This window comes from Abrus precatorius, unplaced genomic scaffold (assembly GCF_003935025.1).
Source record: "Abrus precatorius isolate BTA unplaced genomic scaffold, Abrus_2018 Scaffold8, whole genome shotgun sequence".
In the NCBI taxonomy this organism is placed as follows: domain Eukaryota; kingdom Viridiplantae; phylum Streptophyta; class Magnoliopsida; order Fabales; family Fabaceae; genus Abrus; species Abrus precatorius.
In genome coordinates, this window is record NW_020874428.1 from 34,617,310 (window position 1) to 34,635,346 (window position 18,037).

General features: G+C 31.9%; 2 protein-coding genes across 5 annotated transcripts; one reads left to right on the forward strand and one right to left on the reverse strand.

Moving 5' to 3' along the window:
* The first annotated feature begins 6,711 nt into the window (after positions 1-6,711).
* On the forward strand, positions 6,712-12,695 carry LOC113846041 (putative chloride channel-like protein CLC-g). Of its 3 annotated transcripts, none has more exons than XM_027473853.1 (7): positions 6,712-7,134; positions 7,249-7,449; positions 7,687-7,864; positions 9,213-9,475; positions 9,857-10,126; positions 10,221-11,349; positions 12,157-12,695. In XM_027473853.1, the coding sequence occupies exons 1-7, from the start codon at positions 6,989-6,991 to the stop codon at positions 12,262-12,264; spliced, it is 2,295 nt and encodes a 764-aa protein (XP_027329654.1). In that variant the 5' UTR covers positions 6,712-6,988; the 3' UTR covers positions 12,265-12,695. The 3 variants fall into 3 exon arrangements, with proteins under 3 accessions (XP_027329654.1, XP_027329655.1, XP_027329657.1); XM_027473854.1 differs by having other exon boundaries at positions 6,734-7,134; positions 7,249-7,437; XM_027473856.1 differs by having other exon boundaries at positions 6,734-7,134; positions 7,249-7,413.
* A 244-nt stretch (positions 12,696-12,939) lies between these two features.
* On the reverse strand, positions 12,940-17,645 carry LOC113845864 (calmodulin-binding receptor-like cytoplasmic kinase 3). Of its 2 annotated transcripts, none has more exons than XM_027473521.1 (7): positions 16,593-17,645; positions 16,268-16,483; positions 15,726-15,997; positions 15,369-15,534; positions 15,196-15,285; positions 14,417-14,715; positions 12,940-13,724 (listed from the first exon to the last, which is right to left on the reverse strand). In XM_027473521.1, the coding sequence occupies exons 1-7, from the start codon at positions 16,852-16,854 to the stop codon at positions 13,515-13,517; spliced, it is 1,515 nt and encodes a 504-aa protein (XP_027329322.1). In that variant the 5' UTR covers positions 16,855-17,645; the 3' UTR covers positions 12,940-13,514. The 2 variants fall into 2 exon arrangements, with proteins under 2 accessions (XP_027329322.1, XP_027329321.1); XM_027473520.1 differs by having other exon boundaries at positions 13,122-13,724; positions 16,566-17,548.
* Between the last annotated feature and the right edge of the window lie 392 nt (positions 17,646-18,037).

An 18,037-nucleotide genomic window follows, 5' to 3' on the forward strand; every position in this document is an offset into this window, starting at 1 on the left:
TTGTTAATACTCATTTGGGTGTTGAGGGAGACAGAAGCGGTGTGCGAGTAACCGCGCCTTTTTCAATTGTCCCAAAATCACACGAGTTTTTGCTTTGTTCTTCTTCTTCGTAAATACTGTTCAGTTGCGGGATTGACTTCACCTTTCTTTTTTCTTTCTGTTTTATTTTCTTCCCCCTTTTTCTCTGCCGTCCCACCAATCTCATTTATCGCCCTATCACTGTCTTGCCTGTTCGGATAAGGTGACTTTCATTTCACTCTGATTCATACAAAATAGTAACAGTTAATGTTAAAATTAATATATCAAATTTTTTAAAACGATAAATATAAGATATATATCATAGCATTATAAAATATTATAATATCATTATTTTTTTAAGATTTTCGGTACAGGACAGGAAATAGTTTTTCGATACTTTAAACATTTTTTCTTTCATATGTTTAATGTATTTTTGTACTGTATGTTTAATTTCATCAAAATTTTGAAAAGTCAACACTATATAACTCGTTGATTAAAGATACTTTAAAACGAAATTATTAATAAAATATATTTTATTTTGTATTAATTTATATTGTTATTTGTCATAAATATAATCTATTCTGTTAATCTGACACGGCTCAAGAAAAGAAACTAGTTATATACAGATTACACATTGTCAATGTTATTGGGTGTAGAAAAGAAAATTACAATAGCTACAAGCTAATCTTCAAAATTCAGACAAAGTGAGTTGAATTGTTTCCATTCAAAGCAATACATGTTGATTGCAACTATCTAGAGTAAACAAAATAATGCTATTTACACGCATTTGTCACGGGTGTTTAATTATAGTTGGTTCCATTTAAACCTTTTTATACTTACACCGTGATTCTAGCATGTATGCAAATGTGAAAATTTGTGAGACATGAGGAATGTCCATTAGACATCTTTCTTTAGAAATAAACATTTTCCTTAACATCAATCCTTATCTTATTAAATTATGTTTTTTTAAGGGTATGTTTGATAGATAACTTCTAAAGAAAAAAAATGAGAATACGTTTTTTAATTTTAAATTAAAAAATTATTTATTATTTATAATAATAATAAACACATAATTAGTATATTAAATTTATGTCAATTTATTAATTTATATTTTTTAAAAATATTAATTTTAAATGTATTTATTTAAAATAAAAAACTTACACTCCCCACCCAAAAAAATAAAAATATTCCCATACAATCTCTTAAATAAAAGCTTAAAATCTACCCTCATTCTTTTTTAATTGAAAAATTGTTCTTCCATTCTCATGAGAGATGATGATCATGTAGAATATTTTAATGTAAATTAAAGTTTTAGGGAATGAACAAAAACTAAAATCTCAAAAAGAAATAAAATGGATTTACATGTTTGCTTACTATTAAAGACAAGACCCAATGCTTACTTCTCACTTGACCCAGAGTTCACTCATGTTACAATTGCCCACTAAAAAAAATAAAGAAGACGACATAAGCAGACAGAAAAGGAAATGAAATTAATGTAGGCCCAAGTACATGTCTATATTCTATTTGTGAAGCAATAATCAACCTTCACAGATCTGGTATCTTACTTTGTTACAAATTTGTTTCCCTGCAAGGTTGTTTGTCCTTATTATCTTCATGCACCACGCACCGACACTGTTCTTCACTCCCGGGTAAGTGGTTTTTTTCACCCCTTGACAAAAATTGTTGTGCTCCCCATAACAGTGGTTGCACCTCATTTTTCACACGCAACACACACTCCCTAGCAATAATGCATCGCAGTGAATTGCTATTGTAAATTCATCCAAAATGGAGAAACATTTAAGTATATTTTATTTACACAAGTTAGAAAACAATCTTATCGTTTAAACACATTACTATTTTTACATCAAATCAATTAATTTATATTTAAAATCATAATGTATCTTAAATATCAGTTCCCACAAGAAGTGTAAACGAGAGCCATACTCTCCTCTCGCCTTAAAAGACCTTTCATTATGGCTCAGCCTAACCTATATTTGAGCAAAATTTTAAGATTGTATACAATTTTGCAGTATTTCCAGACGGGAGAATTGGAATAACCCAAAAGATGGGTTAGGCCCGTTTTCTTACATGTGAGGTTTTGTGTATGAGTTTCAATTCTAGAGAGGCCCATAATTAGATGGAAGGGATAAGGTCCTATGTCAAGCAGAAGGTCATTTATTGACCAAAAAAAAGGTCATTTGACCCATTGATCCCAAAAAAAAAAGATTTAAATAGTTAAAAAGGAAGTTTAAGAATTTAATAAATGTTTATTTCAGATTAAAATAATAATTATTTTTACAGTTTATCTTAATAATGCATATCTATTTTTATATAAATTATATCTTCATTGTAATATGTTTTATTATGTGTTTCATAAGATTTTAAGTCAATATTTAATCATTAAATTTAAAACAGTAATTTACAACTCCATTAGAATCAATTTAATTTATTTATAGTATAATTTAAATAAATATATACATATTTTTAAAAATTTAACAAATTCTTATATTTATAAGCACTTGAGCAATGAGGCAAGTGGAAATTCTCCTTCCGTGCTGCTCTATCAAATCATCTGTCGTTTGTTTTATTCTTACTTTATTTGTCAAGCATCTTATCATTTATGCTTGGAAACTGATATGTTTAGTTTTTTAATAGAGAGCAGAGTGGAGTAAAATTAGATAAATTGGAGTACAGTAAAATAAAATGAAGTAGGTTAAACTTTTTGTTTAAATATTTTGACTATGGAATGAAGAACGATTTTTATTCCATCATAGTTTTAACAAATTAAAGGAGAAAAAGTACAGCAGATATGAAATTAAATTAAATAAAATATTTCAAACAAAATATTTCACTTTAAATTGTCTTTTTTTAAAATATAACATAACCTTGACCTTCTCTTTGTTTCCATCACTTGTGTAACAATTTATTTAAATGATTTTAGTTTTACTTTAAATTTACGGGGGGAATTTTAAAAAAAATAATGTCAAAAATTATTTTAAGTTGTTTTTTTTTTTAAACTAACATATTTTTCCTTTGTACTTTAGTCTCGTAGTTATTAGTGTAATTTGGATTAAGTACGTGTCTGGTTTAATTTTATTTTTCAAAAAGTAAATACTTTTTTAAAAAATTAACAGATATTTTTTTTAAAAAAAGGTGATTGCTTAAAAGAGAGAGAGAGAGTTGGACCAAAACATGCTATAAAAAAAAATCTTCAAAGACAATAGTCGTGAGAACTGAGAACATTGTAGTTTTTTTTTTTCTGTGTATTTTATAACGTAAATTCATTTATGGCTTGTTTAAATGAAAAATAAGAAGTAATGTTCTAGGTGAGTTTAAATAATTTAAATTGAAATTTCGACCCATTGAAAGTTAAATATAATGACACGTGTTTCATTTTTTAAAAAACAATATCGAATTAATAATACCACGTCATACATTAATAAATCAAATGTAAGAAAATAACAACTCGTATAACTTTATTGAAATGCATAATGTATATCAGGTCATTTGTCTTTTCTACTGTCGCTAATTTTTTTTCTTTGACTTTCTATCAACTGTGCCGCCAAATTTAATATGGTGTATCATGATACATAATAGGATGAGAATGATTTATTCGTATAATATTAAGAAAATCCTTACATGTAAAAAGTAATTGTAAAATTTTTTTATATACTAAACTCTCATGTTAGTATCTAAGATAGTTATTATTAAATATTTTAATCCTAAAATATTAAAAAATTTATGTTAGTTATTAACTTATATCTTTACCAGATATTTTAGATTATAGACTCATATACTATTAACACAAAGTAATAGTTAACATATTACATTAAATGTCATGTGAAAATGTTGATATAACAAATTTAACATTATTGTAAATAAGTTGAGTGGTAAATATAAAAGTTATTTATTTCTTTTACGAAGAACTCTAAAATTTATTCCAAGATTAATTTATCTAAATACTCAAAGGATTGCAGGGTGTTAGATGATAAAGTGCGAATTAGGCAAATTGATTAAATAATAACTTGTATTACATGTCTAGTATGTCATGTCCTTCACAACATCTCTTCCCTTAAAATGATAATGATTTCTTTTGGATCAAAGTTTCGGTGAAATACTGTCCTAAATCTAATTACTTTGACTAGAGAAATAACACTTATACCATGTCATTTAATAAAGTTCTAAAATACTTCAACCACGTTGAATTTGTGTATAACCCATATGCCATTAACTTACTCTAGTTAGAAGACAAAATCAATTTTAGAGACGCATATGATATAATATGAATTAGGCAAATTAATTTGGAAAAAAATAATATAAGATTATTCATGAGAAAAATGTTTTTTTTTATTTATATTTACTACTCTAGTTATTATTGTATCTATCACGTCATTATTTTTGCACGACACTTAACGTGATTGTTAAGAAATTTTTATTGTTAACTAATGGTGTATAATTTTAGAAACTAAAATGTTCAATAAATAGAAATTAGAGATTAATAATAGATTTTTAACATGCAATAAACTAAAATACCTAACGCTAATTGTATACAAATTAAAATGAAAGTTTAATAGTTTTTTTTTTTTTTTTATCTCAAGAGATATATAGATATTTAAATTTACAATTTGTCATATTGCAAAATTTTAGAGACTGAAAATTAAGATAAAATTTATGATAAAACTATACATCACTTATCAATTAATTTGATTGAATCAAACTAAGCACAGCTATTACAAAAGTAAAAAAAAATCAAAGCAAAACATCATTTCATTAAAACAAAGTTATCGCGCTTACATTGAAAAATTTAGGATAAACAAATATTATTTAAATAGATTTTGTATTTTTAAATGGAAATTAATATTTTACTTTAATAAAATACTCACACATGATAGCTTAATTTTGATTTACGTACATTAGAAAATGCTTAAAAAACAAACTAACTTATATATATATATATATATATATATATATATAACTATTATTATGATAATAAAAACTTAAAATATATGATATGATGGCTTTTTTATTAAAAAAATATTAAAATATAAAATTGTAGACAAAATTACAGAAATATTTAAAAAATTTAAAAATTACATTTGGGCTGAAATAACTATCATTGACAATTTTTACATTTTAAATTTTATATTATTTTTTAAAAAATTATCATTAGTTAATTTTTTGCTAAAAACTTTTATTATTTTTTATAAAAATATTATGGATGGTTTTTTATATTTCAGAACTTTTTAATGTTTTTAAAAAAATGCAATTAGCTACATTTTAATACCTTATAATTTGAACCTATTTTATTTTTAAATCTTTTTCCGTATACACCAAAAATTACTATTATAACTTTTGAATATTAAATTTCGATAAATTTTCTAAAAATTATATATTTTAGTATATATTATTTTTAAATATTATCTACAAATAAGAAAAATCTCATATCATCATTTATTATTTTAGTTCCCAAAGTCACGGTAGCAAATAGCTATCGATGCACATCGTACGGACTAAGATGCTGACGTATCATTTTTTGAAATAAACGAACGTTAATGAGTACGACGGTGAGTAAATAAAACACCTGTTAGCTAACTTTGCTTAAATTGGTCGTAACTCTGGATTTTAATTTTTTTAAAAACTAAAACAATTTCTAGTTATTAGTTTAAAATTTTATTGTCAAAAATCAAACTCAAGCCATACAAATGTTTTTTTCACTTTCTCGTCTACTCATGTGTTTCTTAACATTTTTTAAAATTTAATTAATTCTCCAACTATTCATCTATTGAAGTGCTAAGAAGAGGGATAACAACAATTACAATAGTAGACTAGTGTTAGCATTTCTTCCTCATTTTATATTTGTTGTTTTAACCTTTTAAATTTGTTTCAAAAGTTTTGTTATTTTAGAATTTTAAGATTTTTTAAATATGTTTTATCTGAAATATTGTTTAATGATTAAAAATAATTTTAATTTAACTCATTACCTTGTGTATATTTTTATACTTTTTGTATTATTTTAACATTAAATGTGAGTAATCAGTTAAAAAAATCATCTGTAATGACAATTAAAATCTTCTTAATTTATATTAAAAAATTAATAATAATATTAATAGTAGTTGAAACAATATCAACATAATTAGTTGTATTTGTTAATTAAAGGATATTTTAAAGAGAGAAATGCTAACATGTTTAATATATACTGTATCTTCATCCTTTTAAAGCAAAGAGGACAAAAAGGCAACCGAAATTAGCACCTTACTAGAAGAGGAACACCCCCAATATGAAAGAAGAAGAAGACAAATCCACACCGTGAGGAGTTTCCCATAAATACAAGCTTAGCCTCGTCCACGTTCAGTGACAATGCAGAGAGTCCACAGGCCAATGAACTATTCCCCCAGAATACAATGCCAATAACATCCAAAGAAAAGGCAATCGATTTAGTTTATTCCTCAAACATATAATCCAGGCCATTAGAATAGTTTCGTAAACAATTCAAATTAGAATCGGATCGTATTCTAATAAACCAAACTTTATCCGTATCCTCGCTCGCATATATCACATGCATATAATTTGTTCACACAATGAATATTTTTTAATCCACGGTCACAATTTATTTCTTTTAATCACAAAAATTATTAAAATGAATTTTAACCCGTTTTTTCTATAAATAAGAAACATACTCCTGTAACGAACATTATTAAAGACAAGGCACGAAGGGAGACCCCAACACCCCCCAAGCCACAGCCCGCAAGTTGTCCCACCCCCACACTTGGTGGCAGAGTACCACGTTGTCATTGTAAATTTCCTTATTTGACCTCGATTGCACAAAAAAACAATAAAACCAGACACTACTCTTCGGTTCCCCCCAACAATATTTGGGGGCATATTCTCTCTCCTCTCACTCACTGGCTCTTCTTGGGCGAGGTCAGAACCCACATGCTCGAATCTTTTCACCGTTCTCACTCTACCTGCCATGTCCACAAACCACTCAATTAATGGAGACTCCGAGTCCCTCCTTCGGCAACCTTTGCTGTCTTCGCAGAGATCCATTGTCAACTCCACGTCCCAGGTTGCTATTATTGGCGCCAATGTCTGCCCAATTGAGAGCCTCGACTACGAGTTCGTTTTTTTCTTTCTTTTTTCATCTGGGTCTTCTGCTTTTGCTCAAAGGTGAAACCTTTTCGGTTACCCGGTTCTAAATTAAATGTCGCCCTTTTTTATGTGGGTCTGTAGGATTTTCGAGAATGAGTTCTTCAAGCAGGATTGGAGGAGCAGAGGGAAGGCTCAGATATTGCAGTATGTTGTTATGAAGTGGCTCTTGTGCTTTCTAGTTGGAGTGATTGTTGCTGTCATTGGGTTTTGCAACAATCTCGCAGTTGAGAATCTCGCTGGCATCAAGTTTGTCGTCACTTCCAACATGATGTTCGAAAATAAGTAATCACTAGGAATTTGTTTCATGTTCCCATGATGTTTCAAAATTGACTTATTATTTATCTATGCTTTTCTGGTGTGATGGATTCAAATGAATTTTGTGAATTTGCTAATGCATATTCAAAAGCTTTATGATTACTTTTCGAAGTTTAGATTTTTGTTTTGTGATAGTATGTTGCATTGTTATATGTTCGCTCTTTTTATGTGAAGTTGCTGACAAGTGATCATAATTTCATGCAGGTTTCTGTTGGCCTTTCTAGTATTTTTTGCTTCAAATTTGGGTCTCACGCTTTTTGCCTCTATAATCACGGCTTTGATAGCTCCTACTGCTACTGGTTCAGGTATACCAGAGGTGAAGGCTTACCTAAATGGCGTGGATGCACCAGGAATATTTACTCTACGAACTCTGTTTGTTAAGGTATGCAGTACATTAATTCAATGCAGATTTAGTGCTGGGGTTTCCCTTCTTACACAGACAATGATACAAGTTTGCTCATAAGATGGAAATATTTCATTTGATGTTGACGTGTTCTAGCTTTAGTAATGACACTACGATTTGTGTTTCAAGAGCACTTTTGATCATAAGCCATGAAAGCAATTAAAATATCGAGGAATGTTAGCAACATATTTTTTTCAACGCACTCTCATAATTGAACAAGTTCTACTAAATTTCAACCAATTATAAGGAATGTGGTAGAAAATTTATTGTTAGCATTTGTATTAAGATATAGAAAACTGTTGACTTCAACACTTGGTGTGGAGTTTAAATAACTAATAATAATAGGATTTTATTGGAAAAGATAACATTTATTACACCTTTACATCTATAATGTAATAAATCTTTTCTTTATTAATAAAAACCTTTTAGATATTAAAATCAGTTCTTAGGATTGAGGTCAATGACAATGTAAAAATATATAATATTAAAACTTTTAGGTACTAGGTGTAGCATGCTAGTGACATAAACACTATTTGGTAATGAAAGGTGGAACAAGGGATTACCATTATTGGTCATTTTATACTGATCTGTTAATTGTCAATACATTGTTGAAGTCATTTTTCAGTTTAAACCAACAGAATCTACTTCCTGTTCATATCATTATTCATTGACATTGTTATTGGCACACCACACAGGTGGCGTAAATCTTACCACATTTAGTGGTACTGATTAACTTGTTATTCTATGTTGATAACCTTTTTTTTTTTTTTTTTAATGTTTAGACATTTTTTTTCATTTCTGCATGAAGTCAGGATAGTGAGACATTTCAGAATTTATTAACATATTCAATAAAGTGCTAGCAGCCACAAAGCAATGTAAAATTTACCCAAATTTTGTGTTGTGAAAATGATGTTTACAAATACACAAATGATGTTAGTTCTGATAATATCAACTTAAGGGTGTATATTGCTTGTCTAATTGGAGAAGATATTCTATATGCAGAAATATACCTATTCCATCCGCATATTATCTAAAAGATGCTAAATATGTGACAGAAAGTCCTGATATCAATGGGGTCTTGTGGTCTTGCCTACTTATGAGCAATTCTATATTTTTTCCTCTTTAATGCACAGAGCACTTGTCTTGGTAGAAATTCTGTAAACCATATTAACTGTTTCTCCAATAACATATGAGTTCAGCCTCATAATATGTCATTGACAATATTGTCTCTTAACTAGAACTCTGGATCCCCTTACTAGATTCAGTCAGACAGGAAATGTTCTTCCTAAACAAAGAGACTTACTTTCATTTTTGGTTCTATCTACAGATTATTGGAAGCATTACAGGAGTATCATCATCTCTCAATATTGGGAAGGCAGGGCCTATGGTACATACAGGTGCATGTGTGGCAGCATTGTTGGGTCAGGGTGGGTCAAAGAGATACGGGTTAACATGGAAATGGTTACATCATTTTAAGAACGACCGAGATCGACGGGATCTCATAGTATGTGGATCAGCAGCTGGAATGGCTGCTGCCTTCCGTGCCCCTGTTGGTGGTGTGTTGTTTGTTCTTGAAGAGATGGCATCTTGGTTTGTTTGCCTATCTACTAAACATTACAAATTTTCTCTTGTAAACTCTAAATTTTTCGTGATGCTTAACTTGAGAATTGGAATCATATTTTTGACATATGAATTTTTTTGTCAATGATGTTGTGAAGGGGTTTAATTCCTCTTCCCCTTGATGTTTATTTTAATAAAAAAATTAAAAATATGATCCTGCCTTTACATTTGTTATTTCTTGATTTTCAACTGCTCATTTGTGTCTGAACTTTACTCAACATAATTTTATTTTGAACCATTTTGTTTGATATTCAGTAATTTCTCAATAGAGTTGGCTCTTCCGTAAGTAAAAATTTTGTTCCCCTTCAATGTCTCAAATAAATTTATATATATTTAATTTCTGTTCTGAAGGTGGAGAACTGCCCTTCTCTGGAGAGCTTTCTTCACAACAGCAGTAGTTGCAATTTTGCTTCGTGCCATGATTGATGTATGCTTAAGTGGTAAATGTGGGTTATTTGGTAAAGGAGGACTGATAATGTTTGATGCTTATTCAGCAAGTATTTCATATCATTTGGTGGATCTTCCTCCTGTTTTTATTCTTGGTGTTATAGGGGGGATACTTGGCAGCTTATATAATTTGATGTTGAGCAAAGTTCTTCGCATATACAATTTTATCTACGAGTAAGCTTCTCTTTTGGTTAAGTGGATACGACAAAAATTAAACTTTTCCTAACATTTTTGCCAAGCTCATTTTTCCCACCATTTACACTTGCAGGAAGGGCACTGTTTTCAAAATTTTGCTTACTTGTTTAATTTCCATGTTTACATCCTGTCTTCTTTTTGGATTGCCATGGATTACATCATGCCGACCTTGCCCATCTGACCCAACTGAGCCTTGTCCTACAATAGGTCGATCTGGTATCTACAAGAAATTCAGCTGCCCTCCTCATCACTACAATGATCTTGCTAGTCTTATTTTTAACACAAATGATGATGCTATCCGAAATCTATTTAGCAAGAATACTGATGATGAGTTTGAGCACACATCAATGCTCATCTTTTTCATCACATGCTTTTTTCTAAGTATCTTTAGCTATGGAGTTGTTGCTCCAGCCGGTCTTTTTGTGCCAGTTATTGTGACTGGTGCATCTTATGGACGCTTTGTTGGAATGTTGGTTGGCAAACAGTCCAATCTTAACCATGGCCTTTATGCTGTACTTGGCGCTGCCTCCTTTCTTGGTGGATCCATGAGGACAACAGTTTCTCTCTGTGTAATTATGCTAGAACTTACCAATAACTTGTTATTACTCCCCCTAATCATGATGGTGCTGTTGATATCTAAGACTGTAGCAGATACTTTCAATGCAAATATATATGACCTTATAGTGAAAGCCAAAGGTTTGCCTTATTTAGAAACTCATGCTGAACCATATATGAGGCAGCTAACAGTCAGCGATGTAGTCACTGGCCCACTTCAGATGTTTAATGGCATTGAGAAGGTTCGTAACATAGTGTTTGTTCTCAAAACTACAGGACATAATGGGTTTCCTGTTATTGATGAGCCTCCAATTTCAGAAGCTCCAGTGTTATTTGGCATAATCCTTCGTGACCATCTTCTCACGTTGTTGAAGAAGAAAGCTTTCTTGTCCTCACCTATGGCATTAAGTGATGATGTCTGGCATAAGTTTTCATCAGATGATTTTGCAAAAAAGGGTTCAAGCAATGGTCTAAAGATAGAGGATATACAGTTAACCGAGGAAGAGATGGACATGTTCATAGATCTACATCCATTTACTAATGCTTCGCCTTATACTGTTGTGGAAACAATGTCACTGGGAAAGGCCCTTACACTTTTTCGAGAGCTTGGTTTGAGACACCTGCTTGTGGTACCTAAGATCTCCGGTGTAAGTAATTTTCTCATGCCTTGTTGCAATTTTGCTTGGGATAGTTAAAAGATGTATTGTTGGTTAAATAGGGTGCCAAATTTGGTTGGAGAGTATCTGCATTCTGTTTCTTTTTTTCCTGATAAAAACATCTTAGTTCCAGTTCTGTTCTGTTTGTATTCATTATTATTAAGTCATGAATTAAAGTTGGCTGAAATATGTTTTTAGTCTATGTAAATATAATCCTCTAAAATTTTAAGTTTTAAAAATAGTCTCTGACATTATTTACTGATGATGTGGCATGCATCTAGATATATTATATCATTTGTCACCTCATAATAGTAGCTATTTTATGGTTATATGCATGCTACATCATATCATGAAGTAGTATCAAGTACAGTTTAATAATAAATTTGTGATGACTTAAATCAAATTTAATGTTATTTATTGGGACTAAAAGCATATTTATGCCATTAAAGTTTTATGTGTTTTTGATAAGAGAGGAAATTTTGGTGAGGAAGAAAAAAGATTTTTAATAATTTCCTCTTTTATTTTGCTAAAAAATGAAGTTTGATTATATCTGTTAAATATACCCAACTTGCATTCACAGTTTATCCCTGTCAGGTCTTTTTCACCTCCTGTTGGTCATTAACTGGGTCCATTTTTTTTTTAATCTGTAGTAAAAGTTATTATATGGATTGATGTATCTAATTTGCCCCTTATTTATGCCTTTAATCTTCTATTCTTGCTACTTTTAGTTTATCATCACCAATCTATTATTTTTCTCTGCTGTTACACTCATCTAAGTTCTATGCATACTAACTGCAGAGATCACCTGTGGTGGGTATACTGACACGGCACGATTTCATGCCAGAACATATATTGGGTGTGCATCCTTATCTAGTAATAAACAGGTGGAAAAGATTAATACTTTAGCAACCTTGTTTAGGAAAATTTTTTGGGTGTACAAGCAAAAGCTACCAAGTTTGAAGTTCAACAGCAACGCCTACATATTCTTGTCTTTTAGGCCATGAGAGCAAGGGTACCAAGCTTAATTATTCTAGTGTTGCAGAAGGCATAAATTTTTTCGCCCCCAACTTCATCATGGAATCCAGTGCTGGAGTCACATTTACAAAAATCAATGTATGATATGAGCCCTTTTTGAACTGTTCTTTATTGAATAATCATGTGAATGCGTGCCATAGGATATACACGTAAAAATTTGTTCTTTGGAATTAGAAAAAGGCTGCTTAAAAGCGGGCCTTTGATCAAGTGAGTTACCTTTTTTCTTTAATTGCATTACACTTTTACGTCATAATAATTAATCAGTGGTTGATTGTGGGTTCTTCGTTTCTGCCATAGAAAGAATGGAGTTTAATTTCCATATATTCAGATTTTATGTATCTAATGGCTGCTTGTTTGGATTGGTGCTTCATGAGCAAACCAGCCTGACCGAGCTTAGAGAACATTATACTACAATCGTGTTTTCTAATATTGCTGAAAGTTAAATCATCAAGATTTGGTTAAGAAATCTAAAACTCGAATAGTTAATATTTGGTTAAGAAATCTAAAACTCGAATAGTTAATTGTGTGACCATTAGGATATGGTTGAAAGAAATGAAGATGATGATATCGTTGTTACAATTTGGAACTCAGCCATTTAACAATCAAGTTTTGCAATTTACCAATTTTTGTAGCCATTTTTCACTAGTTAATGACCAACCATCCTAAAGTATGAAAACTAGCACAACCACAGGTAATCAGAAGCTATTGTTTCGTTGGATCAGTCATTCACGTAACCAAGGTGGTTCCTTAACAAAATTATATGTTACAAAATCCGCTGTGAACTCTACAAAGAAAAATATTCCAGTGACAAGTCATGGAAAGTTGCTCAAAGCACTTTTTTTCTTGGGGCTGAGATAAACACACTCGAAATTTGTTATTTTTATTCAGTTGTTCTCTGAGACAGCTTAAACTGGTTGCCACTTGCAAAAGTAACCTTCCACTAATCAAACTTTAGAATGACTTATGATGCAGTTCACTGTTGAATAAATAAAGTCACCTAAATGAAGACCCAAATGATATAACTTCATTTCACAATGGCTGAGACACCTTTAGGTAGGACAAAGAAGAAAGAAAAATCTAAAAGAAAACTACTGACTTCACAATATAATCACCAGCTTTACTTATTCTCTCCTTGCACTCTTGAGGTAATCTGCCCTTATTGCCCATAGTTGCTCACACACTGATTTCATGTCAGGTCTATCTGTTCTAATGGGAGCTGCACATTGAAATGCCAAATCAAACATCTTCATGAGTACATCCGCATTCACAGCTTCTTCCATTAAAGGATCCACCAATTCCACCACACTCCCTTCGTTATACTTCCTGAAGGCCTGTAAGAAGATCAGAAAGCATAATTTGAGTGCTACAAAAATGAAAAAAGACAGCAAAGTCTTTAATCTAGTACTAAAATATTTACTAAGTAGAAAAAAAAAAGGTTGGAATTCACTAGATAATATTGCATTGATAATGCTTTTTGGTAAAGGTGCTATAAAGCCTATAAGTATGTCCAAAAAGGAAAGGCACTACTAGCTTCAAGGGGAGAACGCAGTAGCTTAATCAAACTACAAAATTTTGCACCCAATGGGAGCATAGTAGCATCCTCAGTTTCATCATGATATTAATATAAGACCAAAGTAAGTATAAGGTTTTGAGTACTTCTAAAGCTGAAATCAGATCAACTAAGGAGAAGCCACAAAAGATTCCAGGTTTTTTATGGCGCAGCATAAGCCTATGCAACGCTATAGCAAGTTTTTTTTTTTTTTTTCCCTTTGTATTCACCCATTGATGCAAATCCTGTTGGTTTGAAGTCTGCAACCCATTTCAAACATCCCCATCAAGAATAAATGACACAAGAAGTTTTCTTATCAAGACGTCCCTAACTTATAGGATTAGTGTTGGATGCATGCCTTAAATGCTATATCATCTTTTCTAAACATGCTAAAAATGACAATGAATACTTGTTAAAAACATGAAAAAGAAAAATAAAAAAATCCATCTTAATTAAAACAAATTATGAGCTTACCCATCTAAGTGTAACACGCTCTTCAACAGTTTTCCTTAACTCCACCGGACGGCGGCCTGTGACAATTTCTAAAAGCAAAATTCCAAATGAGTAAACATCACTTTTGGGAGTGAGTTGGTATGTTTTCATATACTCAGGATCCAAATAACCAACTGTGCCCTTCACTTTGGTTGAAATGTGTGTTTGATCAGTGTTCACTGGACCCAGCCTTGCAAATCCAAAATCAGCAACTTTAGCTCGCATGTTTTCTGTCAGAAGAATATTGGATGATTTCACATCTCGATGGATAATTTGCTTTTCTGTTTCAAGAGAAGACAAAGGTTAGGCATCAGTTGGCAGATCCTTAAATATTATTAAGACTATAGGGAAACTATGCTGCATAGATATGCTAAATCAAGTTAAAAACTGAATGCTTAACAATGGACTCATTGTCAAGGTAATAATATATCTATAATCTATCCTTACCAAGAACCAAAAAAATATATCTATCAATTAGGAATATATGGACATATTCAGCTGGCAGAGAAGGTTGATTTTATAGAATTATGCTAAAAAGGTAATAATGCTTACTACTTGAGTATGATGCCTTTTCAATAGACTGTTTCAATAAACAAACAGCATATAACACAGTCTAAATTAGTTATCTTAAAATTCAAGACTTCACAACATTTATTTATATTCTAATTATGCAAGATATAGTGTAGAACAATCTTACAGTTGGCTTGTATGCAGAATAAAATGTAGGTGAACAGTACAAGCAGAATACAGTAATCACTGACCTGCATACAGATGCAGATAGGTCAAGCCATGAGCAACATCAATTGCAATCTCAAGGCGCTGATTAAAGTCTAGGATTTTTCCACGCAGACCTGCCAATTATATGGACATGACATTCCACATTGGATTCCATATTCAGAGACAGATATTGGCAAATAACAGGTCATAGTCTTACCATCCAAATGTTCTCTAAGAGTACCATTTGGCACATACTCTGTAATAAGAAGGCGTTCATTTCCTTTGTCAATATAACCGAGTAGCTTCACCAGGTTTCGATGATCAATTTTGGCCAAAAGTTCTACTTCACTGCTGAATTCTGTTCTCAAATTATCAAAATGTTCCTATACAACGTAGGCGCGTCAGCACAGAGAAAATAAGTACTTCTACTGTTTCTAATGATGTAGAATAGTCAAAGTAGTTCAGAATTGAATATTGATACATATTTTTTTTTTCCCTAACAAAACAGAATCCAGAAATTTAGTACTCTAAACTTAGCTGGAGATTTTAAAATTACATATGAAGAGTTGCTTACCCTTTTTGCACGTTTTACAGCCACAATCAGGCCATCCTCTAACTTAGCCTTGTAGACAGTTCCAAAACCTCCTTCTCCAATTTGTAATGTTTCTGAGAAATTTCGGGTAGCTCTTGCAACCTGACTTAGGTTGAGATGTAATGATTGAAGTCTACTGAGTTTTGGAGACATTGAGAATCTTGACGGACTGGGTGGCACCCTGAGTGGACTGGCCGGAATCCTATCAGGAATCTTATCAGTAACGGAGGCTTCGAAGGAGGAGGCTGAATCCACTACAATAGCAAAATTGTTCATTACTTCTTATCAAGTGTAACCGCAAGCATAATCTTGAAAAAAATGCAAGAAATAAAAAGCATATAACAACAATGGAAACTGAAATTTTAAGGTAATCTAGTAAGTAGTAACAGATTACTTATCAAATTGTGTCCATGCCAGAATATCCCTCTCCCAAATTCAAAATATGAATGCACATGTCTAGCATGGAAGTTAACCAGACAAAGTCCAAAAAAAGGTGGTACAACTTTATATAACCATCAACTCACTTGAATTTGGATCCTTGGCCAGAACAGCGTGAGAAGTTGCTTTCCGTCTCTTCCCATAGAAACAAGGACAAAGAACGGCACAACATACCAACAAAGCTCCACCCGCATAAAGCCCAACTTGATGGGTTGACAAAGGCTCAGAATCTCCTTGTGATGTGGATTTATTGCTTACATCCTTCTGCAGAAGTTTCCTCCCTGCCTTTGAAGGTAAATTCACTGCAAACAATAAAAGCCAATACAAAGGTTAAGTGGAAATCTACGAAAAAAAAAAGTGCATTACTATATTTGCAAACCATACTCAAACTAACATCCAATAGAACCATACCAGAAGTTTCATCCAACACACAGTTGACAGTTCCAAAGTAGTCCTTCACATCACAGCCATTTGCAATATACAATTGGAGTGCCTGACAGAAAGCAACCTTGTCTACTACATTCCCTTTTATGTAATACAGTTCCTGACCATGACTAGAATATGAATATGCAACCCAATCAGTGCCACAATCCGTTGACAGTAAGATAACTGCAGAGCCAAAAATTGTTGACAGTTGCAGTAACAGCACCAAGAATAACCCAGCGATAGACATTCTTAACTAAACAGTGGAGTCCAATAGGAAAGCATTTCCTGTGTATAAAACTACCAAACAAAACCACCACAGTCCTGATCAAGCATCATAGTTTAGCGCAAGACACAAATCTTCATTTACAATAACATTGACAAAACTGAAGTTTTTTTTTTTTCATAAAAAAACTCCAACATATCTCCAGCAATCGATCAAGCCTTTTATCCCAATCCACCAAATTGGGCCACCGTGAATTGAATCTCTGCAACAAAAGGCAAGTTCAATTTCTGACAGTGAGAACAAAAGATCAACGTAAAATAGGAGTCTGCCTTGGACGAGTCACAGTTGTTTCATTAATTTCTCCAAAACCTCGAAAACCCAATCGGACAAAAAGGAGCAAGCTGGCTAGGAATCCAACAACATGGAACACACTTCCAATTACCCAATTCCCCCCAAAAGAAGATGAGACAAAAGAACAAAACTTTCCGAATTCAATCAACGGAAAGGTGGTTTCGTGGAACCTGGGGCGTGCAAAAGAAGCAGCTAGGAACTGAGAGAAGGAGAGAAACACTAGAGGCGGCTATGGAAAAATGAAAAAAAAAATATTAAATAAAAATAATAAACAACAGAGGCAAACCCAGTTTTACACTTCACAAAATGTCCCAAATAGGAGCACTAGCAGATAAGAATCAACATTATTCATTAATATCAAGCATAGTCTGCATAGAGATAGAAGGAGAGAGGAGAGAGAGAGAGACAAGAATAGAAGCAACGGTGGACTCTGACGTAAACCAATTGCCGTCTCTACGTAATATATTCGAACGAATATATATATATATATATATATACCCAAAAATTTGGCTCGTGTTATTATAATTGCCATTTATATAATTATAAAAAATTGGTGGAGAAAATGTGAAGATGCCGTGGTTGACCGTCGGGGCATGGAAGTTGGGTGTGGAAAGCAATTGGAATTGCTAGGAAAGTACGTGGAGGGCATTTCTGTCATTTCGAAAGTTCATCATTGAAGTGATATCAGGTTTAAACTTTTTGAGTCTGAACAGGGTTTTCACGTGTGATAGAAATGGTAATTAGTACAGTAAGTTATATAGATGACAATTTATAAGTCTTGTGTTAAAAGACCAGAAGAATAATTTTCTAAACCAAAAACGTACGTAGCTGAATTGGATATGATGGTTGAACTCCA